Source organism: Alosa alosa, chromosome 19, assembly GCF_017589495.1.
Source record: "Alosa alosa isolate M-15738 ecotype Scorff River chromosome 19, AALO_Geno_1.1, whole genome shotgun sequence".
Lineage (NCBI taxonomy): Eukaryota > Metazoa > Chordata > Actinopteri > Clupeiformes > Clupeidae > Alosa > Alosa alosa.
In genome coordinates, this window is record NC_063207.1 from 14527151 (window position 1) to 14549650 (window position 22500).

At 42.2% G+C, this 22500-nt stretch overlaps 2 protein-coding genes across 4 annotated transcripts in view; both read right to left on the minus strand.

Moving 5' to 3' along the window:
• Positions 1 to 812, minus strand: part of LOC125284495 (hypoxia-inducible factor 1-alpha-like) — a 19237-nt gene extending 18425 nt beyond the window's left edge. For both annotated transcript variants that reach the window (XM_048228468.1, XM_048228466.1), the window contains exon 1: positions 506 to 812. In XM_048228468.1, coding sequence (XP_048084425.1) covers positions 506 to 537 — 32 coding nt within the window. In that variant the 5' untranslated portion in view covers positions 538 to 812. The remainder of the gene's footprint in view (positions 1 to 505) is intronic.
• Positions 813 to 10233: 9421 nt separating this feature from the next.
• Positions 10234 to 22500, minus strand: part of prkcha (protein kinase C, eta, a) — a 29378-nt gene continuing 17111 nt past the window's right edge. For both annotated transcript variants that reach the window (XM_048228471.1, XM_048228470.1), the window contains 5 exons: positions 21528 to 21682; positions 20453 to 20591; positions 18866 to 19054; positions 12297 to 12443; positions 10234 to 11880 (listed from right to left, as the gene is read on the minus strand). In XM_048228471.1, the coding sequence (XP_048084428.1) occupies positions 11731 to 11880; positions 12297 to 12443; positions 18866 to 19054; positions 20453 to 20591; positions 21528 to 21682 (780 nt within the window). In that variant the 3' untranslated portion in view covers positions 10234 to 11730. The remainder of the gene's footprint in view (positions 11881 to 12296; positions 12444 to 18865; positions 19055 to 20452; positions 20592 to 21527; positions 21683 to 22500) is intronic.

The window sequence follows — 22500 nt, forward strand, 5'->3', positions numbered from 1 at the left end:
CGGGTCTGAGTGTAAAAGTAAGCTGTCCTCATGGTGAAACGGATAATCACAACCTAAGAAAAGCGCAAGTCCAGTCCATCCTTTTTAGTATTGCTAACATCATCAACGCCTGTTTATAGTACATTTTGGAATTATTTTTTGTTAGCTATACAAGACTGAGAGAAGATTTGAAATAAAATTACCCCCAATCATATTGCACCAACAACAAATGTGTAGAAGGAAAGTTGGAACCTGGTCCAAATCTCAGTATCGTAACGCCGCCAAAAGTCAAGTGTGAACGACGAGTGAATTAAAAAAGTCTTGGCGACTTAGCCTATCTGATTAAACGCAGCCAATTCTCTGAATTGGAGCAGGGATGTGATTGAATTAAGCGACCAATTAATTGATTTAATCTCTTGATAGCGACGTTGAGTCTAAACGACAATTGCAGTTCACCTGCAATAAGACGGAATAATTTATTGTACGAGTTTTGAGACACGTATATGATCAAAATAAAAACTTTTACCTTTTCTTCGGAGGTGTTGCACCAGTGTCCATCTTCCCGTCGACTCTCCGAGCAACTGTTGTTTGAGCTCTGGGACCCTGCAGCGCGCAAGGCTGCTACGCAAGTCCAGTCGTTATAATAGCACGTAGCAGGAAATCAAAGGGAACGGTTACCGTTTGAGTTCTAAGTGGTGATAATGTTACCCCATAAATAAAAACACAATATCCGCTGTTGTCAGAACATTTTTTGAGAATAGATAATGACCCTAACGCTACAGTAGTGTTTTCGCCAGTGTGCTCTTGGGTATCGCTGTGTAATCGCATCTCCCTTCAACATGCCAGTGCGTGAACGCGCAGTCACATGTCTCGCAAGCCTTCGGGACGAGCTATGAGCCGGGAACGCGCTGTGGCAGTTTTTTTTTTAGTTTTTTTTAAAAATCATGATTACATATTGATGAATTTATCTGGGTATTTTGTAGAGTGGGTTCAGCAGAGGGTGTTTAATATTTATAAAATAATATTTACTAAAATATTGATACTTGATACTTGAGTTTTAGTAGGCCTAATTTGACACTTTAGAGGATTTAGCCATGCATGGGTGGTAACAAATCTGAAATATTTTACTATCATATATTACTCAGAATAGGGAATGCCTCTATACAGTTTATCAGTGCTAACATCTTAAACACTCCCATTAAACCTGGTTCATTTCGATCCTGTGTTGAGGGCAACAGTGTGACCCAGCCAATAGGATTAAAACGCTGCCTAGATCAAAGTTACCCTCTGCAACGGATGAGCTCTGACATGACGCGTGCCAAGTCTAAGGACTTGCCAGGTAATAACTCTTTTCCTCAGTGGGTTCTTTGTTGGTGGAATGAGTTGCCCTAGTTTTGGGTTTTTCAAGAGTGGTCTAAAAGCGTGTTCAACATGCACTTAGTGTATTTATTATTATTGTTTATTATTGCTATTCTCCTTAATGTAGTCTTTAATACCAATTTTTAATTTGTTAAATTAAACTTTGTATTGTTGTTATTTGTATGTCATTTTGGACAAAAGCGTCTGCTAAATACCATAACCATAATTATGACAGACTGTGACAAAAGTTCACTGTAGTATAAGCATTCAACTTTAGCTTACACCATTGGTGGTCTCTTCCAGTTATCAGAGGCACTGCTTGACATTGTACAGGAGCTGAAATGTGATTCCCTTTACTCCTTCTTTACCCTGCCCATGCCAGGGAATTTGTCTGCCTTGTCTTGTGATTCTGCACTGTCGTTCAGAATTCCATTGGAATCTGAAAATATTCTCACATCTAATTAGACATTCTAAAAAGACATTAATTTTGAAGAAGCTCTGACTCAGTGTGCTTACCATCCAACATTTCTGAATCAGAGTAGAATGAATGCAAGAGCACACTATGAGCTTTACTGAGTCAGTAGTCTACAAGAATCACTGTTGAGATTCTTGGCTTGCATAGTAGTCAGCCTGCAGAGTTATAAGTAAGCAAGTATTTTATTTCTATAGTAAGTAAGCTTACTACCCTATCTCTATGGTAATAACTATCTCTGGGGTAATTAAGATTCCCCTACCTATAGCATGAGAAATTTAACATCTCTCCTGTCATTCACATAAGTAAACACAGCACTTATTTGACTAACCATCAGGACCAAGGCCTTTTTAAACACAATTCCATACAGTATGTGTGTTCAATATATGTGGGTGTTTGCTGTCCAGTTGCTGTCCCACCCTGTCGTGCATGAGTGTGTGTGTGTGTGTGTGTGTGTGTGTGTGTGTGAGAGAGAGAGAAGGCCTCTAACCTTTAGACAGACCTCCAAGAGGAGAGAGAGAGAGAGATAGAGTATGTGTGTGGGAGAGAGAGAGAGAGTTGGAGGTAGATCATAGGCCTTTTCTTCGGTCCAAAGACACACACACACACACACACACACACACACACACACACACACACACACACACACACACACACACACACACTCACACACACACACAGCTCCATGCCTGGGTGGACTGCAAATGTGTCACCAAAGCCAACGATTTTCTCATTTTACACGGCTAAAGGGAGAAAATATCAGGAAAGAGCAAAAAAAAAGGAATATGATGGAAAAAGAAGGAAAACCATGAGCAAGCATTTTGAACCCCAGGGAGCGAGGAGTGTGAGTCTGAGGAAGAGTCACCGAGTTCACGCTCAAGTTCAATCCCAATGTTCTGTGTCCACAAAACGGGAGGGGTCGAAGACCCGCAGGGTTAAGATTAGATGGGATTGCTGCAACGCTGTAATCTATGCATTTGGCCATACGCCCAGCTAATGGAATGGCTCAAATTGTCTCTGATAAGAGGATAGAGGTGGGCTTACGCTGAGCTTAGTGGCACACTACTCTTCTCCTACACAAACACACACACACACATACATACACACACACACACACACACACACACACACACACACACACACACATACACACACACACATGACCACTAAAGAATGAATTGCCATCCATCAAGCACTAGAGCAGGGAAAAGGGTAATTAACAATATCTTGTTTTATAAAAATACGTATTTGTTACTTTATGAAATATTGTAATGCCCAAGTATGTAATAACCACAGCAAATAATCAATTTTACACAGAAAAGAAACCCTCATTATTTAATATCAGAATGTTTGAGTCATTTTACTTGTTTGTTTATTTATTTATTTTTAAAATAGGGTGTTGTAGTTCATTGTAGTGAATTGAAATCTGTGTTTAATTCTTTTGTAATATAACATATCTGAGATTCCAAACTGAAATTTGTTACTGTGTTTATTCATCTTGACCAGAAACGTGACAAAAGACTTCTGCTTAAAATGAATCTAAGATCAGGGTAAAGTGAGGATAGGAATAAGCAAAAGTATGTCATGTGTCATTGTGACCTCGTCAAATCCTGTCCCAGTGGACGGCATTGGTCAGAACGAATTGTCATGACAATGTATTCCTCTTCATGGTGGTAGCCTGGTTTTGTGATGAGAGCCTGAAAGTGACCCCTGCTGCCATGGAAACGGATGATGAGGGTATTGATCTTGTTAGCAGAGGGGATGAAGAGTGGGGATGAGGGGCCAACGAGGGTCTAAGCTGCGAAACACACGCAAGGATTGGACAGCGAACAGCTTTAAATAAGCTAAATGAGTCTCAAAATGACTTGAAGCATGCCAGCATTCAGATGTGATATAGAAACAATGGTTACTGATGTCATTAAGAATAGGCGAGTGGAGAGAACACATTCATTTATTTGTAAACAATAAGACATATATGGTCATTAAAAGTAAAGCCAACTGAACAGTGCAGAGGAATGAGTGAGTGTGACATGTGATATAGATTAGGAGCTTCAGAGGGGTCTGTGGAGGCCACATGGGCGCACGCATGCACACACACACACACACACACAGACGGATGAAAAATGGCTAAAAATAACTATAAGGTGAGTGGGTTTGTTTCTGCTGGTATCTGCTGTCTGCTGTATGTTTTATTTTGGATGAAATGTTTCCTCTATAGAACACTTAAAGACCAACAGCGAAGCGGCGGTCATATAGGTTTAGTCAGATTTTTCTTTTTTCTTTTTTTTTCTTTTTTTTTTTTCGCATGCCCAAATTTTACGTCAAGGATTCCCGGGACACTGAAAGACTGGGGTACACGAAACTTGGTGGGCATGTAACCCCACATGGATAGCATGGAACCATCGTTTTTCGTTTTGATCTGTAGCCCCCCTGCTGGACTGGACCCCCCGAAAGGAGGGTAGGGCAGACACAGTTTTCTGTGAATATCTCGAGAACCGTAGGGTTTAGGAGGACCATTTTGTTGTATGTTGATCTCAAGGGGACATGTCAACCCATTCCATAACCACTCATTTCATGTATAGCGCCACCTAGTTAAACACAAAAAAGTAAAAATGATGTGTTGTAATCGCAGGTATCTGTGACCTAACATAGTCAAAACTGCACGAAATTGGAAGTGTAGGATCATTATGACACCCTCTGTATGCACGCCAAGTTTTGTGGAATTCCGTTCATGGGGGGCCACACAATAAATTAATTTATGTTACTATACACCAACTGGCCTGTAGGTGGCCGGAGACAGTTTTCTGTGAATATCTCGAGAACCGTATGGCCTAGGAGGTCCACCTTTTTTGTATGTTGGTCTTAAGGGGCATGTCAACCCATCCCATTACCACTTATTTCATGTATAGCCACCTAGTTAAAAATTAAAAAAGCAAAAAATTAGGTGTTTTCATCACAATATCTCTGGCTGACAAGGTCAAAACTGCACGAAATTAAAAGTGTAGGATCATTATGACACCCTCTGAATGCATTACATTTTTTACATTACATTGCATTTAGCAGACACTTCTTGACCAAAGTGACTTACATATGTCAGCTATATTACAAGGGATCACATTGTCCCCGGAGCAACTTGGGGTTAAGTGCCTTGCTCAAGGGCACAACGGTGGAAGCCGGGAATTGAACCGACAACTTTCAGGCTACTAGCACGCTAGCCCAGCTCCTTAACCACTACACTACCACCGCCCCATATGCCAATGCATGCCAAGTTTTGTGTACTGTCGTTCATGGGGGGCCTTACAATAAAATAATTTATGTGTCCATTTAGTGACGTACACCAACAAGGATTTCCGGGACACTGAAAGACCGGGGTACACAAAACTTGGTGGGCATGTAACCCCACATGGATAGCATGGAACCGCCATTTTCGCTTTGATCTGTAGCCCCCTCTGGACTGGACCCCCTAAAGGAGGGTTTCTCTGTGAATATCTTGAGAACTGTAGGGCCTAGGGATGACCATTTTTTTTCGTGATGTTTGCCTCCAGGGGGTCTTGTTAACCCATTTCATGTGCACACATGTGCACAAACAGATACACACACACACACACACATACATTCACAGTAATCATAATGCATGACCCATACTCACACAGTAGACATATGTACATGCACAGGCACATACGCAGGCACACACACAAGCACGCACACACACACACACACACACACACACATAACATAAACATGTACATGCACACATGCACACAATTCAAGAGTTTCTCAGTATTACACTGCAAAAAATGAATTCCAACCAAGTGTTATTGATCTTATATTAAGATTAAAAAATCTATTTGGTATTGATTTTAGTATGAAAAGACTTACCTAGCGCCCTCTCAAAAGATCATTTTGACTTAATTTAAGAAGACTTTAACTTATTTTAAGGAGTCTTATCAAGACAAATTTGCTCAACGCACTGGCAGACAAATTTGCTTGTTTTTAGGACAAATTTGCTTAACGCACTGGCAGACAAATTTGCTGGTTTTCAAGATGAGATGTCTTAAAATAAGTAAATTTTTTTTTTAATTAAGTCAAATGATTTCACAAGAAAGCACTAGGTAAGTCTCTTTATACTGAAAACAATACCAACTAGTTTTTTTATCTTGATATAAGATTAATAACACTTGGTTAGATTTTGTTAGATAAGCAGTTTTTGCAGTGTATGAACAGGCTTGGTACTTGTTGTCTAGCAGATACTAGTGAGAATTGAGTGTGGATAATGCAATTTAGTGAGACAGTTAGAATCATATATCCTTTCAGCGTGATTTATTTTTGTGGAAAAAATGTGCTGGACTGGGCGGTGGTCGTATTTTGTACCGCTCTGCGGTACATCTAGTTTTCTTATTTCATCACATGTCAAAACACACACACACACACACAAACACACATATCTGACTTTCTCCAATTTTTGCACATCTCCATAGAACTTTTTATTTATTATTTTGGATTTCTCCTCCATCTATCTACCCAGTCCTTGATTGCCTAGCCTTTCTAAGTATAATATAATATAAGTATATATACTTTTTTGATCCCGTGAGGGAAATTTGGTCTCTGCATTTAACCTAATCGGTGAATTAGTGAAACACAAACAGCACACAGTGAACACACAGTGAGGTGAAGCACACACTAATCCCGGCGCAGTGAGCTGCCTGCAACAGCGGCAGCTCGGGGAGCAGTGAGGGGTTAGGTGGCACTTAGGTGGCTCAAGGGCACTTCAGCCGCAGCCCACTGGTCGGGGCTCGAACCGGCAACCCTCCGGTTACAAGTCCAGAGTGCTAACCAGTGGGCCACGGCTGCCCAAACTTAATCTACTAATCTACTAATCTACTAAACCCCTCTTCTACTGCACTTTTTACCCCCCCCGCCCATAAATGCACAAATAGGCTGACACCAGACATAATTTCACTGCATTTCTTACTTCCAGTAACTATATGCATGTGACAATAAACTTCCTTGTATCCTTGTATCCTTGAATCATGCTAAATATGCTCTTGGCAGCAGGCAGGAACTCTGGATGTGTGTGTATGTGTCTGTGTGTGAGAGACAGAGAGAGAGTGAGAGAAAAAGAGAGAGAGAAAGAGAATATGTATAAACAGTATACTAACATAACTTACAGTGTATTGATATGTTGAAGTGTAACAATGTTTGTATGTTTTTATATGGTTTTATATGTATTTTCTATTATTCCTGTGAATGCTTTGGCAATGCACCATACAATTCGAGAGAAAAGTGTTTGATCCTTTTGTGCCAGTGATCTGATGCAGAGAGAAAGGAGATTATGTGTAGAAAGATATGAGCCTCTTATTGACTGGTAGGACGGGAATACACTCACATGGGTCATCCAAGTACAGCTGGAGAACATAGATGATAATGAGAGAGAGAGAGAGAGAGAGTGTATGTGTGTGTGTGTGTGTGAGAGACAGAGAGAGAGAGAGAGAGAAGGAAAGAGAGAGAGAGTGTGTGTGTGTGTGAGAGAGAGAGAGTTGGAGGTAGAGTTGGAAGGAAAAAGGAGTTTAGCATGACAGTGATAGTAGGCCTTTTCTTCAGCATGGACTTGGCACAAAGGGTTGTCACCTCACACCACTGTGCAAGAACACAGTAGCAATGGACCATGTGCCCTGCCAAACAAATGGTAAAGCTGTCCATTTCCGTAAAGTCTAAATGCCCAAATAATGACAACAGTTCTGTGGATAGCACTGGCACAATAATGTACAGCACAAGGATGAAATAATGTCTTTAAAAATGCACATTGAACCAACAAGACACTATAACATGTTTATTAACAGACACTAATTTACTTTGATTATACATGTGATATAAAGAAAATAAATAATGTGCTCATACACAGGGTGATGTGCACCAAATGGATTTCCCCATCAAGCATAGCTCTATCAGCTCAACTGTATACGCTAGGGCATTCATTCTTTCTTGTAGAGTAATTAACCATACAAGTTTAGGTCAGGGCCAGTTCAACAGATGTTTCAAGATCTGTCAACAGATGTTTCAAGATCTGTCAAAGAGACACTCCACTCAGCTCATCTTGACTGATCATCATTCAATGGAGTCGTGGTTCACAGATGATATAGATGTCGCTCTGCCCCTGGGCTTTTCCCATAGCAGGTGATGCAGACTCTCCGTCTGATTTTCTGGCTAGGTCCCAGTGAAAGAGAGCATTCAAACATAGAAAGAAATGGCGGAACACCGTCTTGCAATTGTGCAAAAGGGTTTCGGTGTGGTGCTCATACCTTCCCCCTGTGAGAGGAGAACACACTCCCACCCCCACCCCGCCCCGCTGCCCAAGGCTTCCAAAGTGGAAATTTCCATCCACCACAGGGCTTCAAGGCTGGATTTTGGCAACACTTGCCTGTCTAGCCAGCCTCTCTCCGACAGACAGGAAGTTTGACTAAAGACTTTATAAGGGAGATGTGTGTGTGTGTGTGTGTGTGTCTGTGTTTTGGAAGGACACTGAATGATCCAGTCATGTTGAACTTGATGCACCTGAGGAACATCTTCTCATTCCCATTCCCCTTTAGTAACTCTTCAGCCTGAACTGGCATTTTCAATTATTCATCGGCCTGGCTGTTTCCAGGACTCACACACTATGTAGACAGCACAGGGATGCCTGCCATTACATCCACAGGCATTTATATGGAGTCGCCCCCCCTCACCCCCCCTCCGCTCCTGCAGCTGTACCAGCTTCCACTCTTTTGGGAAGGATTTCAGCAAGATTTTAGAGTTTCTGTGAAAATTTCTGCCCATTAATTCAGAAGTGCTTGTGGTCAGGCACTGATGTTGGACAAGAAGGCCTGGCTCGCAATGTCTCTTTAGTTCATCCCAAAGGTATTTGATGATGTAGAGAACCCTGTTCTCTGCAAGCCAGTCACGTTCTTCCATAACAGAGTCACTTAAACATGTCTTTATGGACCTTGCTTTGTGCACTGTTTATGCCGTGTTGGGGGAGGGATGATGTGGAATTATTTTACACTCAAAAATCTTGTGGAAATCCTTCCCAAGCGAGTGTGTGTGTGTGTGTGGGGGCAACTCCATATAAATACCTATGAATTCAGAATGGGATGTCTTTGAAATTCCTGTGGGTATGACAGGCATTCCCAATACTTGTGTCTATACAGTATAGTGTAGCTAACACACAGCACACTGCCTTATCGCCTTGCCGTATACGCAATGAAATAGAATAGCCTCCCAAGGGTTATCTTCATGGCGAATATCTCCTTTAAACCTTGATGAATACCCATCTTTAGATATGCCCCTGTCCTGTCCTACCTTACAAGTGCATTATGTTTTAGCCAGAGATTTTCATTAGGACCTCAAGGAGAGCAACACTACTCTAAAAGCTTGTCGGGGACAGCAAATAGCCCACTACGAGGAGAGGATTTATATTGTTTAATAGTCAGATAAACACACGCTGCCTGAATTATGCTAACAGGGCAGTATTGCTTTTAGTTGGGGTAAGCTGTCCCTCTCTCTGCTTCTGTAGAGTTTACTACATCAGACTGGCTCTTCATCCGCAGACTATCAGCAGTTTGACTGTTCAGGCCGAGGGTGGGTTAAGTTATGAGGAGATAGCCCACCTAAGTGCAGTGGCCAAGTACCAAATATTAAGTTGTAAACATGCACACAAACACACACACATACAGCATAGCTGAGTTTGGATATATAGTTCATCACTATAAAACAAAACAGTGGGACACTGATATGCAAAATTTTAAAGACCCACAAAAGAATGATTTTTTCAATATGATTTGTCACACTTGAATAAATGGGCTATGGCGTTTACTAGCTATAGAGTAAACTATAATTAATGTGTTAATGTGCACTGTTTATGAATACTAAAACACAAGGATAGGTAAAAAAGCTATCTTCTGCTCATAAAAAAGGTCATTCCAGTGCTTCACCCGAGAGGACTGATCGTGTAAAGAAAGGAAGGAATCACTGGAGCACACGGATGTGAATGTTCCTTATTTTTTTTTATTTCTGGTCGGAAAAATAAGGAACATCAACATCTGTGTGCTTCGGTGATTCCTCCTATTCTTTCTTCTGCTTGGTTTGCTTCTTAAAGAAGGTTGGACTAAGCTTCATGTGCATGTAAACTAATTTCCTATTCTACGTAATTCTGTGAATCAGAAGAGTGATGCTGTTGTAACTTCCTCTTGCTCAACCACTAACCTGACACTGAGTGGTGACAGATGTAGTAAGGGTCACTTAGCAAACGCTTTGAGCCAAAGCAAGTTACAACATCAGAATAGCAATAAACAAATAATTTACAGTAAACAATACACTAACATTGTAAGGGGCATCAATAATAATAAACATCCAGATAAGAACAAAGAATAGCCTATAAAAACGTGTTATACATGTCTGGTTTGGTATGGCTTTAATAACATAAATAACAGAAATAATTCCTGAGGGGTAAACAAGTATGTCTCCCTCAGCAATATCCAAAACGAGATCCATCCATCAGCAACAATCTCGTTTAGTTATGTTCTGTTATCTGTCCTAGCTACTGTCTCCATCTACCACTCAGCCTGAAAGATCACTGATGGTTGCAAGATGAAACACAGGGCCTCTTTACAATTCTTGTGAGGCTGGCTGCCTTTGGGATTTAGCTGAGCTGAGTATTTTGAAAGGAGGGAGAAATTGTTGAAACAAGATTCTGCATGTAAAACATCTCACAAACCACAGACACATTAAACTGTTACAGGTTCTGATATTATTCAAATCAAACATTAAAATGACATTTATAAAAAATATTCTCAACAGGAAAACCTGAGACAAAAAAAAAAAACCTGACCACTTCTCAAGTGAACTTTGAATTCACAATCCATGTTGTTCACAGGCACATTCAAAATGTGACAAACACTTTCAGCTTTCAGTTGAACAGTGAGGCTCTGTCTGAGACAAACACACACATTTCAGAGTAATGCTAAAGAGTAATACAAATGCCAGTTTGACTGGATAGCATGGTAGAGCTCAAAAACACTTATTTGATTTCTCCCACAACCTCTGTTCATGACTCCCACAGTCTGAGAATCTCAGAGGGATTGTGGACTACATACCCAGAGATGAGGTGATTATCACCTTAATTAATTTGTCATTACGGAGTGCACTACAATTTGCTACACTTGATTGAATTGAAATTTTGACTCAATTTCAACTTTGACCCAACTGAATTGACATGGTGCCTTGGTTTATAACTGGTTAAAGCTAGCTTTTCATCAAATACACAGATTAGCTGAGGCCACAACACCAGCAAACCGAGATCTCTCAGTAGCCTGCCATCATTCTACTGTGATTAGCTTTGGACACCGAGAGCTGACCGTCTCTTATCAGCATCTGTGTGTGACTGAATTACAATGTTCCTCTGGCGCCCTGGACCTTGGTCATTATGAGTATGATGATGCCTCTGGCTTGCAGATTTATACTCTGTTTAGAGGACCGGGAAGCATTTGGCTCTTGATGACTGTGCTGTCTATGCTCAGTTTGACAATGCTAGCAGACCACCCAGGAGTTTATCTCTAAAGCCTTTAAAGACCAACACAGAGAAAGACAAACTGTGCACTGCATGAACAGTTTTGTTTCAAAAAGGACACACTTTTTTTGTTTTTAAAAATAATAATTTAACAGTCAAAATACACTTTGGGCAATGATTGTTGAATACCCTTGACTTCTAGACGAATATGTTGCATTTGACCCAAGTAGCCTTTAGTCGGTGCAACAAATGGCATACTTTGCAGTGGAGTGGCATGAATGAGAGACTCCACTCCTCCTCCGACTCTCTCTCTCTCCTTCACTCCTCCACTCCACCTCCAACTCTCTCTCTCTCCTTCACTCCTTTTCAGGTCAATAGTCTACATGGACAACAGCTCCTCGGAGGTGAAGGAGAAATCTCGGAACTCATCCTGGCTGGAGCTGGCGATGAGGGGGTCTTCGATGGGTGTCAGGATGGGCTCCTCAGACGTGAAGTCAGGGTCAAAATTATTCACATCCTCCGCAGTTTTCTGGAGGAGTGGAGAAAATAGCTTAGAGCTAGCAGTCACTTCAAAAAGGACATTTTAGCATGGATCCCAAGCAAGACTTAGTTAGTGGTCATGACAGGAGTTTAGATAGATAGATAGATACTTTATTGATCCCCAGGGGAAATTCAAGGAGTTTCCCACATGCAATCAAGTAAATTAAAAAAAAAAGTCCAGTTTGGGTTATGGGTCTAGTTACACACGCAAACATGGATTGTGCTAAATTCCAACTCAGGTCAGGGTTCATTAGAATGCTTGGGGCTTTGTGGAAAGGGTTCTCTGATCTTTCAGACTGCTTGTTTGCCTGGATGAGATATGAAGAGTCTATTACAATCTAGTCAAGAAGGATCGGGTTGGATTAGAGGTGTTTTGGAGCAAAGTCCTTTTGAAATCTCACTCACGATTCTAGGCTTGAATGGAGGCTCAATCTCCCGCCTGTTCAGCTTTTCCCAGTCGATCTCGGCGAAGAAGGTGTGGCTCACGATGGCCTGCTCCCCGCCATTTGCAGCGATACAGCCCAGACGCCGGGTGGGGTTCTTCGTCAGGAACTATGAGGGGAGGAAAGTACAGAGTGAGTTGTTTCCCTATTTCTACAAGGCTTGATTCAAGGCACAGTATATCAAACTACTTCCCAAATAAGTAAACAATCTTTGCCTGTCTCCCTCTATTGGAGGTGAAACTGAATGTCACTATCAGTGCCCCCCCCACACACACACACCTCACACACACACACACACACACACACACACACACACACACACACACACACACACAACACACACACACACACACACACACACACACACACACACACACACACCAGTGCACACACCAGTCCTACTGCTGCTGCTGATGGTGGTTATTATTGGATTCCACTTGCATTTTCATGAGATGAAGGACCTCACCTACACTATGATCACTGCTCACATGACAAGGATTAATAGAATTATTAATGCATGCTCAGCAGATTAGCCTTGCCTCGTAAACCGTTACAAATCAGTTATTCAATCAATCTGTTCAAAAGAGCATGAAGCATTTTATGATTCTAAATTCATGTTCTCATGAATGTAATTGTTCAGAAAAAAAAACAACCACATGAAATTGGAAAAGATCAGAAAATCTAGGCTACTGCCATCTTTAGTAAGATACACAACTGAGCCATCTGACATAATCCTGCAGTTCTCTTATGCAACGTTGCAGTTTAACACTTTAGCCTCTCTGTTCGATAGGCAGGCAGATTAATGCAGCGAGATTAGAGGACACATCAGATTGTCTTTGACTCATAGAAAACATTCTCATCTCGTCCCATGTGATCCAGACATAAACACACATAGTGGCCATTCTTACGGTTAGTACACACACAAATTCACACACACACACACACATCTCATCAACATCAATATACACAGGTAACCCAAGCTCACACATTTTTTCCCAGATATACCGGCACACAGGAGAGGTGTTAAATTCCTGGTGCTGTAGGTAGGGGACTTCCCATTGTGGACAATCATCAACCAAGCCCATTACAAAACATGACGCAAGATACAACAAAGCACAGATGGCTGGCGCCAGTCGCCAATGCACCGCATGTTGTACCCAGGATCCGTTACGGCCCTATCTCACAGTAGAACATGCACTGCCAGTAGCCTGGATGCCCAACCAAAGAACCAAAGCAACAACAAAAAAAAGAAAAACAGCATCACCAACATAGCAGGCTTCGTGTGTATTTAAGTTGTTATTTATGTCATAAGTGCAATGTCAGTTTGTCTAAAGTCTAAAAAACAAACAAAATATAACAAAGTAATGTTTATTCTAATGTTCAATGCGCTTACCTGTCTCTTCTTCATAAGATAAATCGATGAATGTGTATTATTAAACTTTCATGATGGTCACAACTCTATTTATACACAGTGCACCCATCACACTCACACTCCACACCATTAGCAGAGGGCATTTGGCTGGCACATCTGCTGATTAGCAGCTGGCTATTCTGAGGTGACAGACAAAACAGTGTTTACCGACATAAACACACACACACACAAACATAAAGACACACACACACATACTGTATGTACACAGACACACATTAGCAGAGAGCTCCCCCCGGCACGGTGACAGTGCAAAAGTGAAAGTCTCATATATATATATATATATATATATATATATATATATATATATATATAGCTCTGGAAAAATTAAGAGACCGCTGCAGCAAATTCTTCTGATGTCATCCTAGGGTTGCTGAGTGACATTTGAATGAGTTGATGGTCATATTCAAAAGAGATCACTGCAATTTTTAATATGACCGTCAACTCATTCAACCCTCCGATGACATCAGAAAAATGTGCAGTGATCTCTTAATTTAGCTATCTCTCTCTCTCTCTGCTCAGACAAAAACACACACACACACACACACACACACACACACACACACACACACACACACACACACAAAGTTCTTAAATCACCCAAATAGAGCACTATGATCCTGACATAGCCATTCTCTAAAGAAGGAGAACGTCACTAAATGAAGTAATGACGAGATCATCAAGCGAGACAGAATGATGCCAATAATGAAGAGAAATGTGGCATCTGGAGACACACTGATGCCATCAGCAGCGCACAGACACACTCGGTCAAGAGCCTCTGATGCACTTTCTGACCACACATCAAGGACTCACATTACACACTCTGTTCTTAAAGTGTGTGTGTGTGTGTGTGTGTGTGTGTGTGTGTGTGTGTGTGTGTGTGTGCACGCTCCGGGCAACAAACACAAAAACAAACTCAAGAATAATATCATTAGTCATTAATGGCCTGTGGTCCTAGCTGACTTTGTGGATTACAGAATGTGGTCTCAGATTGTTTAGACCCAACCCCCCCCCCCCTCTCTCTCTCTCTCTCTCTCTCTCTCTCTCTCTCTCTCTTTCTCTATTTCCCTCCTCTCTCTTGCAAACACACATGTACCAGAGGGTCAGTCTTGTGGGTAATTTTTTGCAGTAGCCCAAACAAATGTCAAATGTTTGTTTAGAGATGAATGAGGCTTGCATTAGGTTACAAACAAATTAAACACACACACACACACACACACACACACACACACACAATGTAATGTCGATTCACATATTTGTGAGAGTGTATTTGAAAACAACATAACTACCAGTGTATAAAAATACCCCTGCAAGGTCAGAAGATTTACTAACTGTTATTTTTACTTTAGGATTTGTACCTACTTCTTTAATTAATTTCTTTACTGACACTTCCAGTCTCAGACTGAGGCACGCATGCTTGACCATACTGGTGTGGACAGAGGGACAGTGTGTGGGGACCTTTAGACATCTCATCTTCCAAAGGAGTTATCTCTACTTTCACTTTAATATTCCTTACACTATTTGTGAAATCTAGCTTTGTGAAACAGCACTCTCCACTCTGATCCTGAGCCATCACAAGCTGTCTCGTCGTGCTGTGCTCCATGTGTCATCACATTCCCAAGCAAGCACGTTTCTGTGTCACTGTGTACCTAGTGCACTCTGGGATTCATGACTGGCACAGACGACGCGGTATAATCTTCATGCTGTCATCATACACATCTTCACCCTTCTCAGCCAATCTCTTACCTTCATGGAGCATGCTGCCCCTTCAGGGCACACATTCCCCCAACCTCTTTTGCACGAGGCATCGAATGGAACTGAAGGGGAGGAAGAACATCCCTTAGAGTGTCAGTGCCAGGGAGGTGGCCATGAAATCGCCTGCTGCAATATTATATTACCGTACAGCTCTCATTCATTTCAACCCAACCAGGCCTGGACCCCGGGGACTTTTGTACCATGGCCTCAACATCAACCGAAAAAAATTGATTCATACACAGACACAAAAACACACACACACACACACAAAGAGAGAGAGCGAGAAAGAGAGAGAGAGAGAAGGAGAGAGAGAATACATTGTGAGAATTGTGATTCTACTGTGCTATCTGTAACACTAGCTTTGGGAACACTGTACCCAAACAGTCATGCTAATAAAGCTCCTTTGAATTTGAGAGGGAGAGATGGAGGAACACACACATACACACACACACACACACACACACACACACACACACACACACACACACACACACAGAGATTTCAAGGAGAGTAGACGAGACGAGACACACAACATAGTAGATGCACGGATGTTGCTGGGGTCTTATGTAACATGTGATGCTCAGCCAATCAGAGCACATCCCTGGAGCCCTGAGGCATGATGGTCCAGTGTCAGTGAGAAGGCTGGGAGTCTGGGGGAGGGGTGGAAGGGAGGGGGAGGGGTTTATTTTTAGATGCTTAGCTGAGTGTGTTGTAATAAAATTACGTAACAATAACAAGCACTGAGAGAACGAGAGAGAAAGAAGAGAGAGAGAGAGAGAGAGAGGACGAGAGAAGAAAGAGAGAGAAAAAGAGAGAGAGGACGAGAGAAGAAAGGGAGAGAGAGAAAGAGAAAGCGTGATCATCTGAGCGAGGAAAGAAAGTGAGAAATCGAGTGACAGAGGGTGAGAGTGAGAAACAGGGGGGAAAAGAGAAAAAGAGGAGAAGACTGGAATAGAGATGCAGGCGGAGAGGGAACCGCATGAGGCCCATACAGGGGACAGCTGCTCCCATTGGCAGATATGTTGTTTACTTCGGTCTTTTAGTAGTGCCACTGTGTGACCCAGTGTCTGATACAAATGAAATAATATTCCATCTTAGGCTGCAAACGTATGTCTTCATAATGACAAATAACCAGGCAGGGATTGGAATGATAGCAATAAACCCAGTGTGTTTGTAGTAATGCTGATACTCTCTTTGCAGGTGTGTGTGTGGGGGTTCATTTAACTCTGTGTGTGTGTGGAGTGTGTGTGTGTGTGTGTGTGTGTGTGTGTGTGTGTGTGTGTGTGTGTGTGTGTGTGTGTACCTTGCTTGTGCCTACGGAGCTTGCTGTGAGGGGATGGGCAATGTGAGTTCCTGGAAATCTCGCTAGTTATGGCCATTGATGCAGCTGCTCATGTTTGCTCTCATTATTTTAAACACATGTCTGCATGCGTGTGTGTGTATGTGTGTGTGTGTGTGTAAATATAGGCAGTGGCCTTGGGGTTTGCTGGATGCAGTGGATTCAGTGGATTGTTAAATCAGTGTGGTCAGTATATCTGACATTCCTGCACAAGTGTGCTTGACATGGGTCAACTGTTCCAGTTCATTATGCTTTCATGTTGTGTGTGTGTTTATGTATGTATGTATGCGTGCGTGCGTGTGTGCATGACTGAGTGAGAGAGAGACACAGAGAGAGAGAGAGAGAGAGAGAGAGAGAGAGTGTAATGTGGAAAGCAGCTCAGAGCGATGCATGCCTACAAAAAAAACGATTTCAGCTGCAAAATCAATCCCACACCCTACAGATGAACCGAGTCACCTCCTCATCTTGTTCTCTCTGACCTTGTCTCATAGACCATTAACACAGGACACGTATACACAAACGCTGAGATATACATCCATTAAGACCGGCCAAAAGCGTGCATCACCCGCACTGCCGAACAGCCCCAGCCTTAACGGCATCCATCAGAAGATTAAAGACAGAGTTCACAAGCTCTTGAATGAATTAAAGTTGAATGAATTAAAGGATTAACAGCATCAGAGTTGCAGTAGCTAACGCTGAGCTAGTCTTCCTCCTGAGCCACACACTTGGCAAAAAGGTCACCGATCCTCAGAAGCTCTTGTTATTGTTTTAACGGCAAAATGGACACACGCAAGCACATGCACACACTATGAGTGTTACACAACATAGATACACACATGCACACATGCACGCACATACACACACACACACACACACACAGAGACACGCACACAAACAAACACACACACACACTTAAGTGTTACACAACTCGTGCCTCTCTTTGACACTACCACGGAATGCTTTCTTATGAATGCTCCATTAATATTTATTTTGGCATATAAACTTGGTATCATGCTTCTGTTATCAACCGCACAGTTTAATTTTCCAGTCTCAGCAACAGTTTATCTAAAAGTTTATCTACTGAGTGAAGTGGATATTGTGCGTGTATGTGAGTGTGTATGGGTCACGTGTTTGGGATGTCAGTAGTGCTACGTCTGCAGGAGCAGATCACGCTCTAGGAGCACTCATTTGAACCCGCAGCACGCACTATGTAAAGCTTCCGTGCCGTGGAAACCATGCCGTGACAACAGGCCATAATACCCACTTTTGCTGACTTATTGACACGTCACTGGGTGCAATGAAGCAGTTTTGTTTTCAGTTTTGTACTCATTTTGTATGTTTTGTTTTACATTTAGAGGAACATGATGGAGGTTGACTTTAAACAAGAGTTGGTCATCTATAATTTTTTATGGAAATGGTATGACTTCATGTACTAGAAACTTCCTCATCTGTGTTTGTGTATAGTGTCGTGCTGCTTGGTGTTACATTATTTCTCAGTAGCTCGGTGTGGCATGATATTACAATTTTTCTTTGGTGCATTACATGAGTGAGTCATCATTAAGATTTGCAGTCAGTCCATTTCTCGAAACGATTTGTGCAACCTGTATCACACAGTGGACGTGGAGGGTGACAGTACCGGTAGTGAATTTTAATTCTAATCTGAGAAATGCATCAAATTGACAGAGGAAAGACTGTACATTAGCATGATGATTTTGTCCTGTAATCAAATGAGTTCATGATGGACAATAAGGCTTTGCATGATGCTTTGTTTGCTATACAAATAAGGGCCCTAGGAGTGTATGTGTGTGTGTGTGTGTGTGTGTGTGTGTGTGTGTGTGTGTGTGTGTGTGAGTGTGTGTGTGTGTGTGTGTGTGTGTGTGTGTGTGTGTGTGTGTGTGTGTGTGTGTGAGTGTGAGTGTGTGAGTGTGTGTGCTTGTGTATGTGTATTTATTTCATGTGTGAGAAGAGTGTGCATGTATTTGTGTGTGTGTGTGTGTGTGTGTCTGACCTCTTGGAGGATGCTGACAGCGTCTTTGCTGAGCCAGGGGGCGTAGGTGATCTCCTCATTGAGGATGGCCTCAAACAGGTCATCCTCGTTCTCGGCCTCGAACGGGGCGTGGCCAGACAGCATCTCGTACAGGAGCACACCAAGGGCCCACCAGTCCACTGAGGGGCCATACAACATCTCCTGCAGGATCTACACACACGCACACGCACGCACGCACACACACGCACGCATGCACACACGCACACGCACACACACACACATAAGATTTGTGTGAATAGCTGCTTCATAACAGATCTTAAATCATTGTCCTCCTGTCTATAGTTTTATCTCCAAATAAACCTACAGTCTTTAACTTTTACGTCACATTTACACAATTATGTCACATTTAGGCAAACTAGGTCATGGAAAAGCACCACCAACCTATCAAAATGTTATCAAACATTTGTATACAATGTCAATGGTCTAAGTGGAAGAGCTTGTGTATACAGTAAGTCGTTAGACAAACAAACATGCTATTGGAAGAGTGAGGAGGAATGTAAATACATTCAAAAAAAAAAAAAGAAAGGAAGATTTTTGTAGAAGGTGTGGAAGTGAAGCATACAAGGAGAAAGACAGAAAGAGAGACCAGAGAGAGTGACAAAGACAGAGAGAGAGAGAGAGAGAGAGAGAGAGAGAGAGAGAGAGGCAGAATGATAGAGGGAAAGAGCAAAAGGGTAAATGTTTTGCCTATAATGAGCTAGAGCTGAAAGACAATCTGTGAGAGGTCAAGAGCGTGAAGGACACAAAACAGAAACAAGAACAAGACATACAACCTCTCATTGGAGCCAGAGGGACAGCAATATTATAGCATGTGTGTGTGTGTGTGTGTGTGTGTGTGTGTGTGTGTGTGTGTGTGTGTGTGTCTGTGTGTCTGTGTGTGTCTGTGTCTGTGTGTGTGTGTGTCAGACTGGCTGTGACATGCAGAGCAACAGAATAAAAGTCAGTGTATAAAACAAAGCCATCGGACCTGTTGTTTGATCTGATGTTGATAGAAACACCACCTCACATGAGCATAAACAAACATGGCTTCAACCAGCCAGAGTCAGGAGTGGGAAACATGATTTATGGGGACCATAAATGGGGACCATTTCTCCATCTTGTGGCCACACCAGGCATAGCAGCCGCAGACGACTAGTAGCTTCCTCAGACGAAGAGTTATGAGTCGCCATTGCCGGGAACAGTCGGTCCCCACGCACTGGAGCTGTCAGCTTGATGAAAATACACCCTGGGACTTTCAATTGCTAATGTGTTGCCTCATTTCTCTGGACCTGCTGATGTTTTGAGTTTTCAGGAGTGCAAATTCAATATCCTGTTGGAGGTCTCTCATGACATAAGAGTGAGAGGGGAGCATGTGACGCTGAAAATTGCTGCCTCGGAAAGAGGTGCTGTATATTCACATAAATATGTGCATACACATACACAAATGTGTGCAGACCAACACAAACACACAAACACACACACACACACACACACACACACACACACACACACACACACACACACAAAGAGAGAGAGAGAGAGAGAAAGATTTGGCTGAGCTGTGCTAACCTCAGGAGCAATATAGTCGGGCGTTCCGCAGAAGGTGGCCGTGGTGATGCCATCAAACATGTTCTCCTTACACATGCCAAAGTCGGCCAGTTTACAGTGGCCGTCCTTATCCAGGAGAACATTATCCAGCTTCAGGTCCCTGGGGAAACACACACACACACACACACACACACACACAAACATAACTCATTTTCCCATGAAAACACTGTATAGTGTCAGATCAGACAAGCCCCCTCAAGCAAAAACCAGTATCAGCCACATAGCATCACTGTTATGGCATCCAATGTACTTGACAATGCTTGATGCAACTGGAGACATGATCCTATGCTCTTTAAGCTTGCTTTAGGCTTTGACATTACCAGTGTTGGAAGAAACGTGTTACAAAAGTAATGTGATTACTGTAATATATTGCTGTTTACAAAAACAAATTGGGTAATATTTTACTCGGTACAAACTTCAGTAACGCGTGTTACAATGCATTTTAACCCAAAATTAAGTGGTGTTTTGTTTTTATACATATTCGCAAACACCACCGCGAGAACAACAGAGGAGAACAAATCCGCGCAAAATAGTAGAATGTTACTGATAGTACACACAACTACATTCAAACATGCACATCCTACTCTTCCCCTGCATTCTGTAGAGCACTTCTCCAACCATCATACATTACACACACAACTCAATGTATTTTCACATCACGAGAACAGGCAGGTCTCATTGGCTGGATTACGCTGGGTCTTATGTCTGTTATAAATATCTGACTTTTTGAGTGCCTTGGGCAAAAGTTGCATCATAAAGAGTGCAATGTGATATGACTGACAAACTTGGCAAAAGATCACAGCATAAACCTTTGATCCCTCTGAATGTATTAGTGGGTGGGTGGGTGGGGTTCATCCTGTCCTATCACATGGTCTATTTTTAGTAAACGACACACCCGCATGGATAAGGAGAGAATTCTTCAGGTTTCCAATGGCATAGCAACTTACAGCAGGGGCTCAACATTGAGAGGCTGCAATATTATAGCATGTGTGTGTGTGTGTGTGTGTGTGTGTGTGTGTGTGTGTGTGTGTGTCACCTGTAGATGATGCCCTTGCTGTGCAGGTACATGAGTGCTGAGGTGATCTCGGCCGAGTAGAAGCGTGCCCGGTCCTCCTCGAACTTCCTGGACTTTTGGATGTGGAACATCAGGTCTCCGCCATTTACAAACTCCATCACAAAGAACAGTCTGTCCTGTTACAGACACACACACACACATACACACACACACAGAGCACATGTGTATATCATTTATGTACCCAACACGTGCAGACATGAGAGCACAGTTTTATAGGTGGAAGACGATGCCAGGGGTTGGATGACAGAGTTTTCATTAAAGAGATGAATGTGGCTGTCTGGGGAGGTGACAGAGCGACACATAAATTATTTTCCTCATCACACACATGGTCTGGCACACACATGCACACACACATGTGGACACTATATCATGACAAGAGAGCCAGGACACAGTGTCCTTGTTGTAATACACTGCATATGTGTGTGTATGAGTGAGAGAGTGAGTGAGAGGAAAATAGGGGGCATTTGCATACTATATACATGTACAGTGTTTCCCACATAATTCAATTCTATTTGTGGTGGTAGGTTTGCAGAATTAACTCGAATGCTACAGTTTTTAACAAATTAGTGCAGCGAGGTTATGATACTAAACAGATTTAAGCACAATTTAGTACAACCAGGAAAATCATTGTGTGGTGGTCAATGTTGATATTGTGGTGGGCCGCCACAAATAAGTCAATGTGTGGGAAACACTGATGTATCAGTAAAACAGATCAAACCAAGCCGAATCTAACTGTGTTATGCAAGCCGAGGATTGTGTATCAGGACGGCATTTAAATTGATCTAAAGACCTTGTATCATGTGAATGTGCTTGTGTTAGTGTGCATAATGTGAGCAAACTGGATGTTCACTCGTCCACTTGCTAAAGCAACTTCCTGCTCACCTCTGACTTATGCCCTGAAGAGAAGAATAGACCAGAGGAACTCAATAACTGC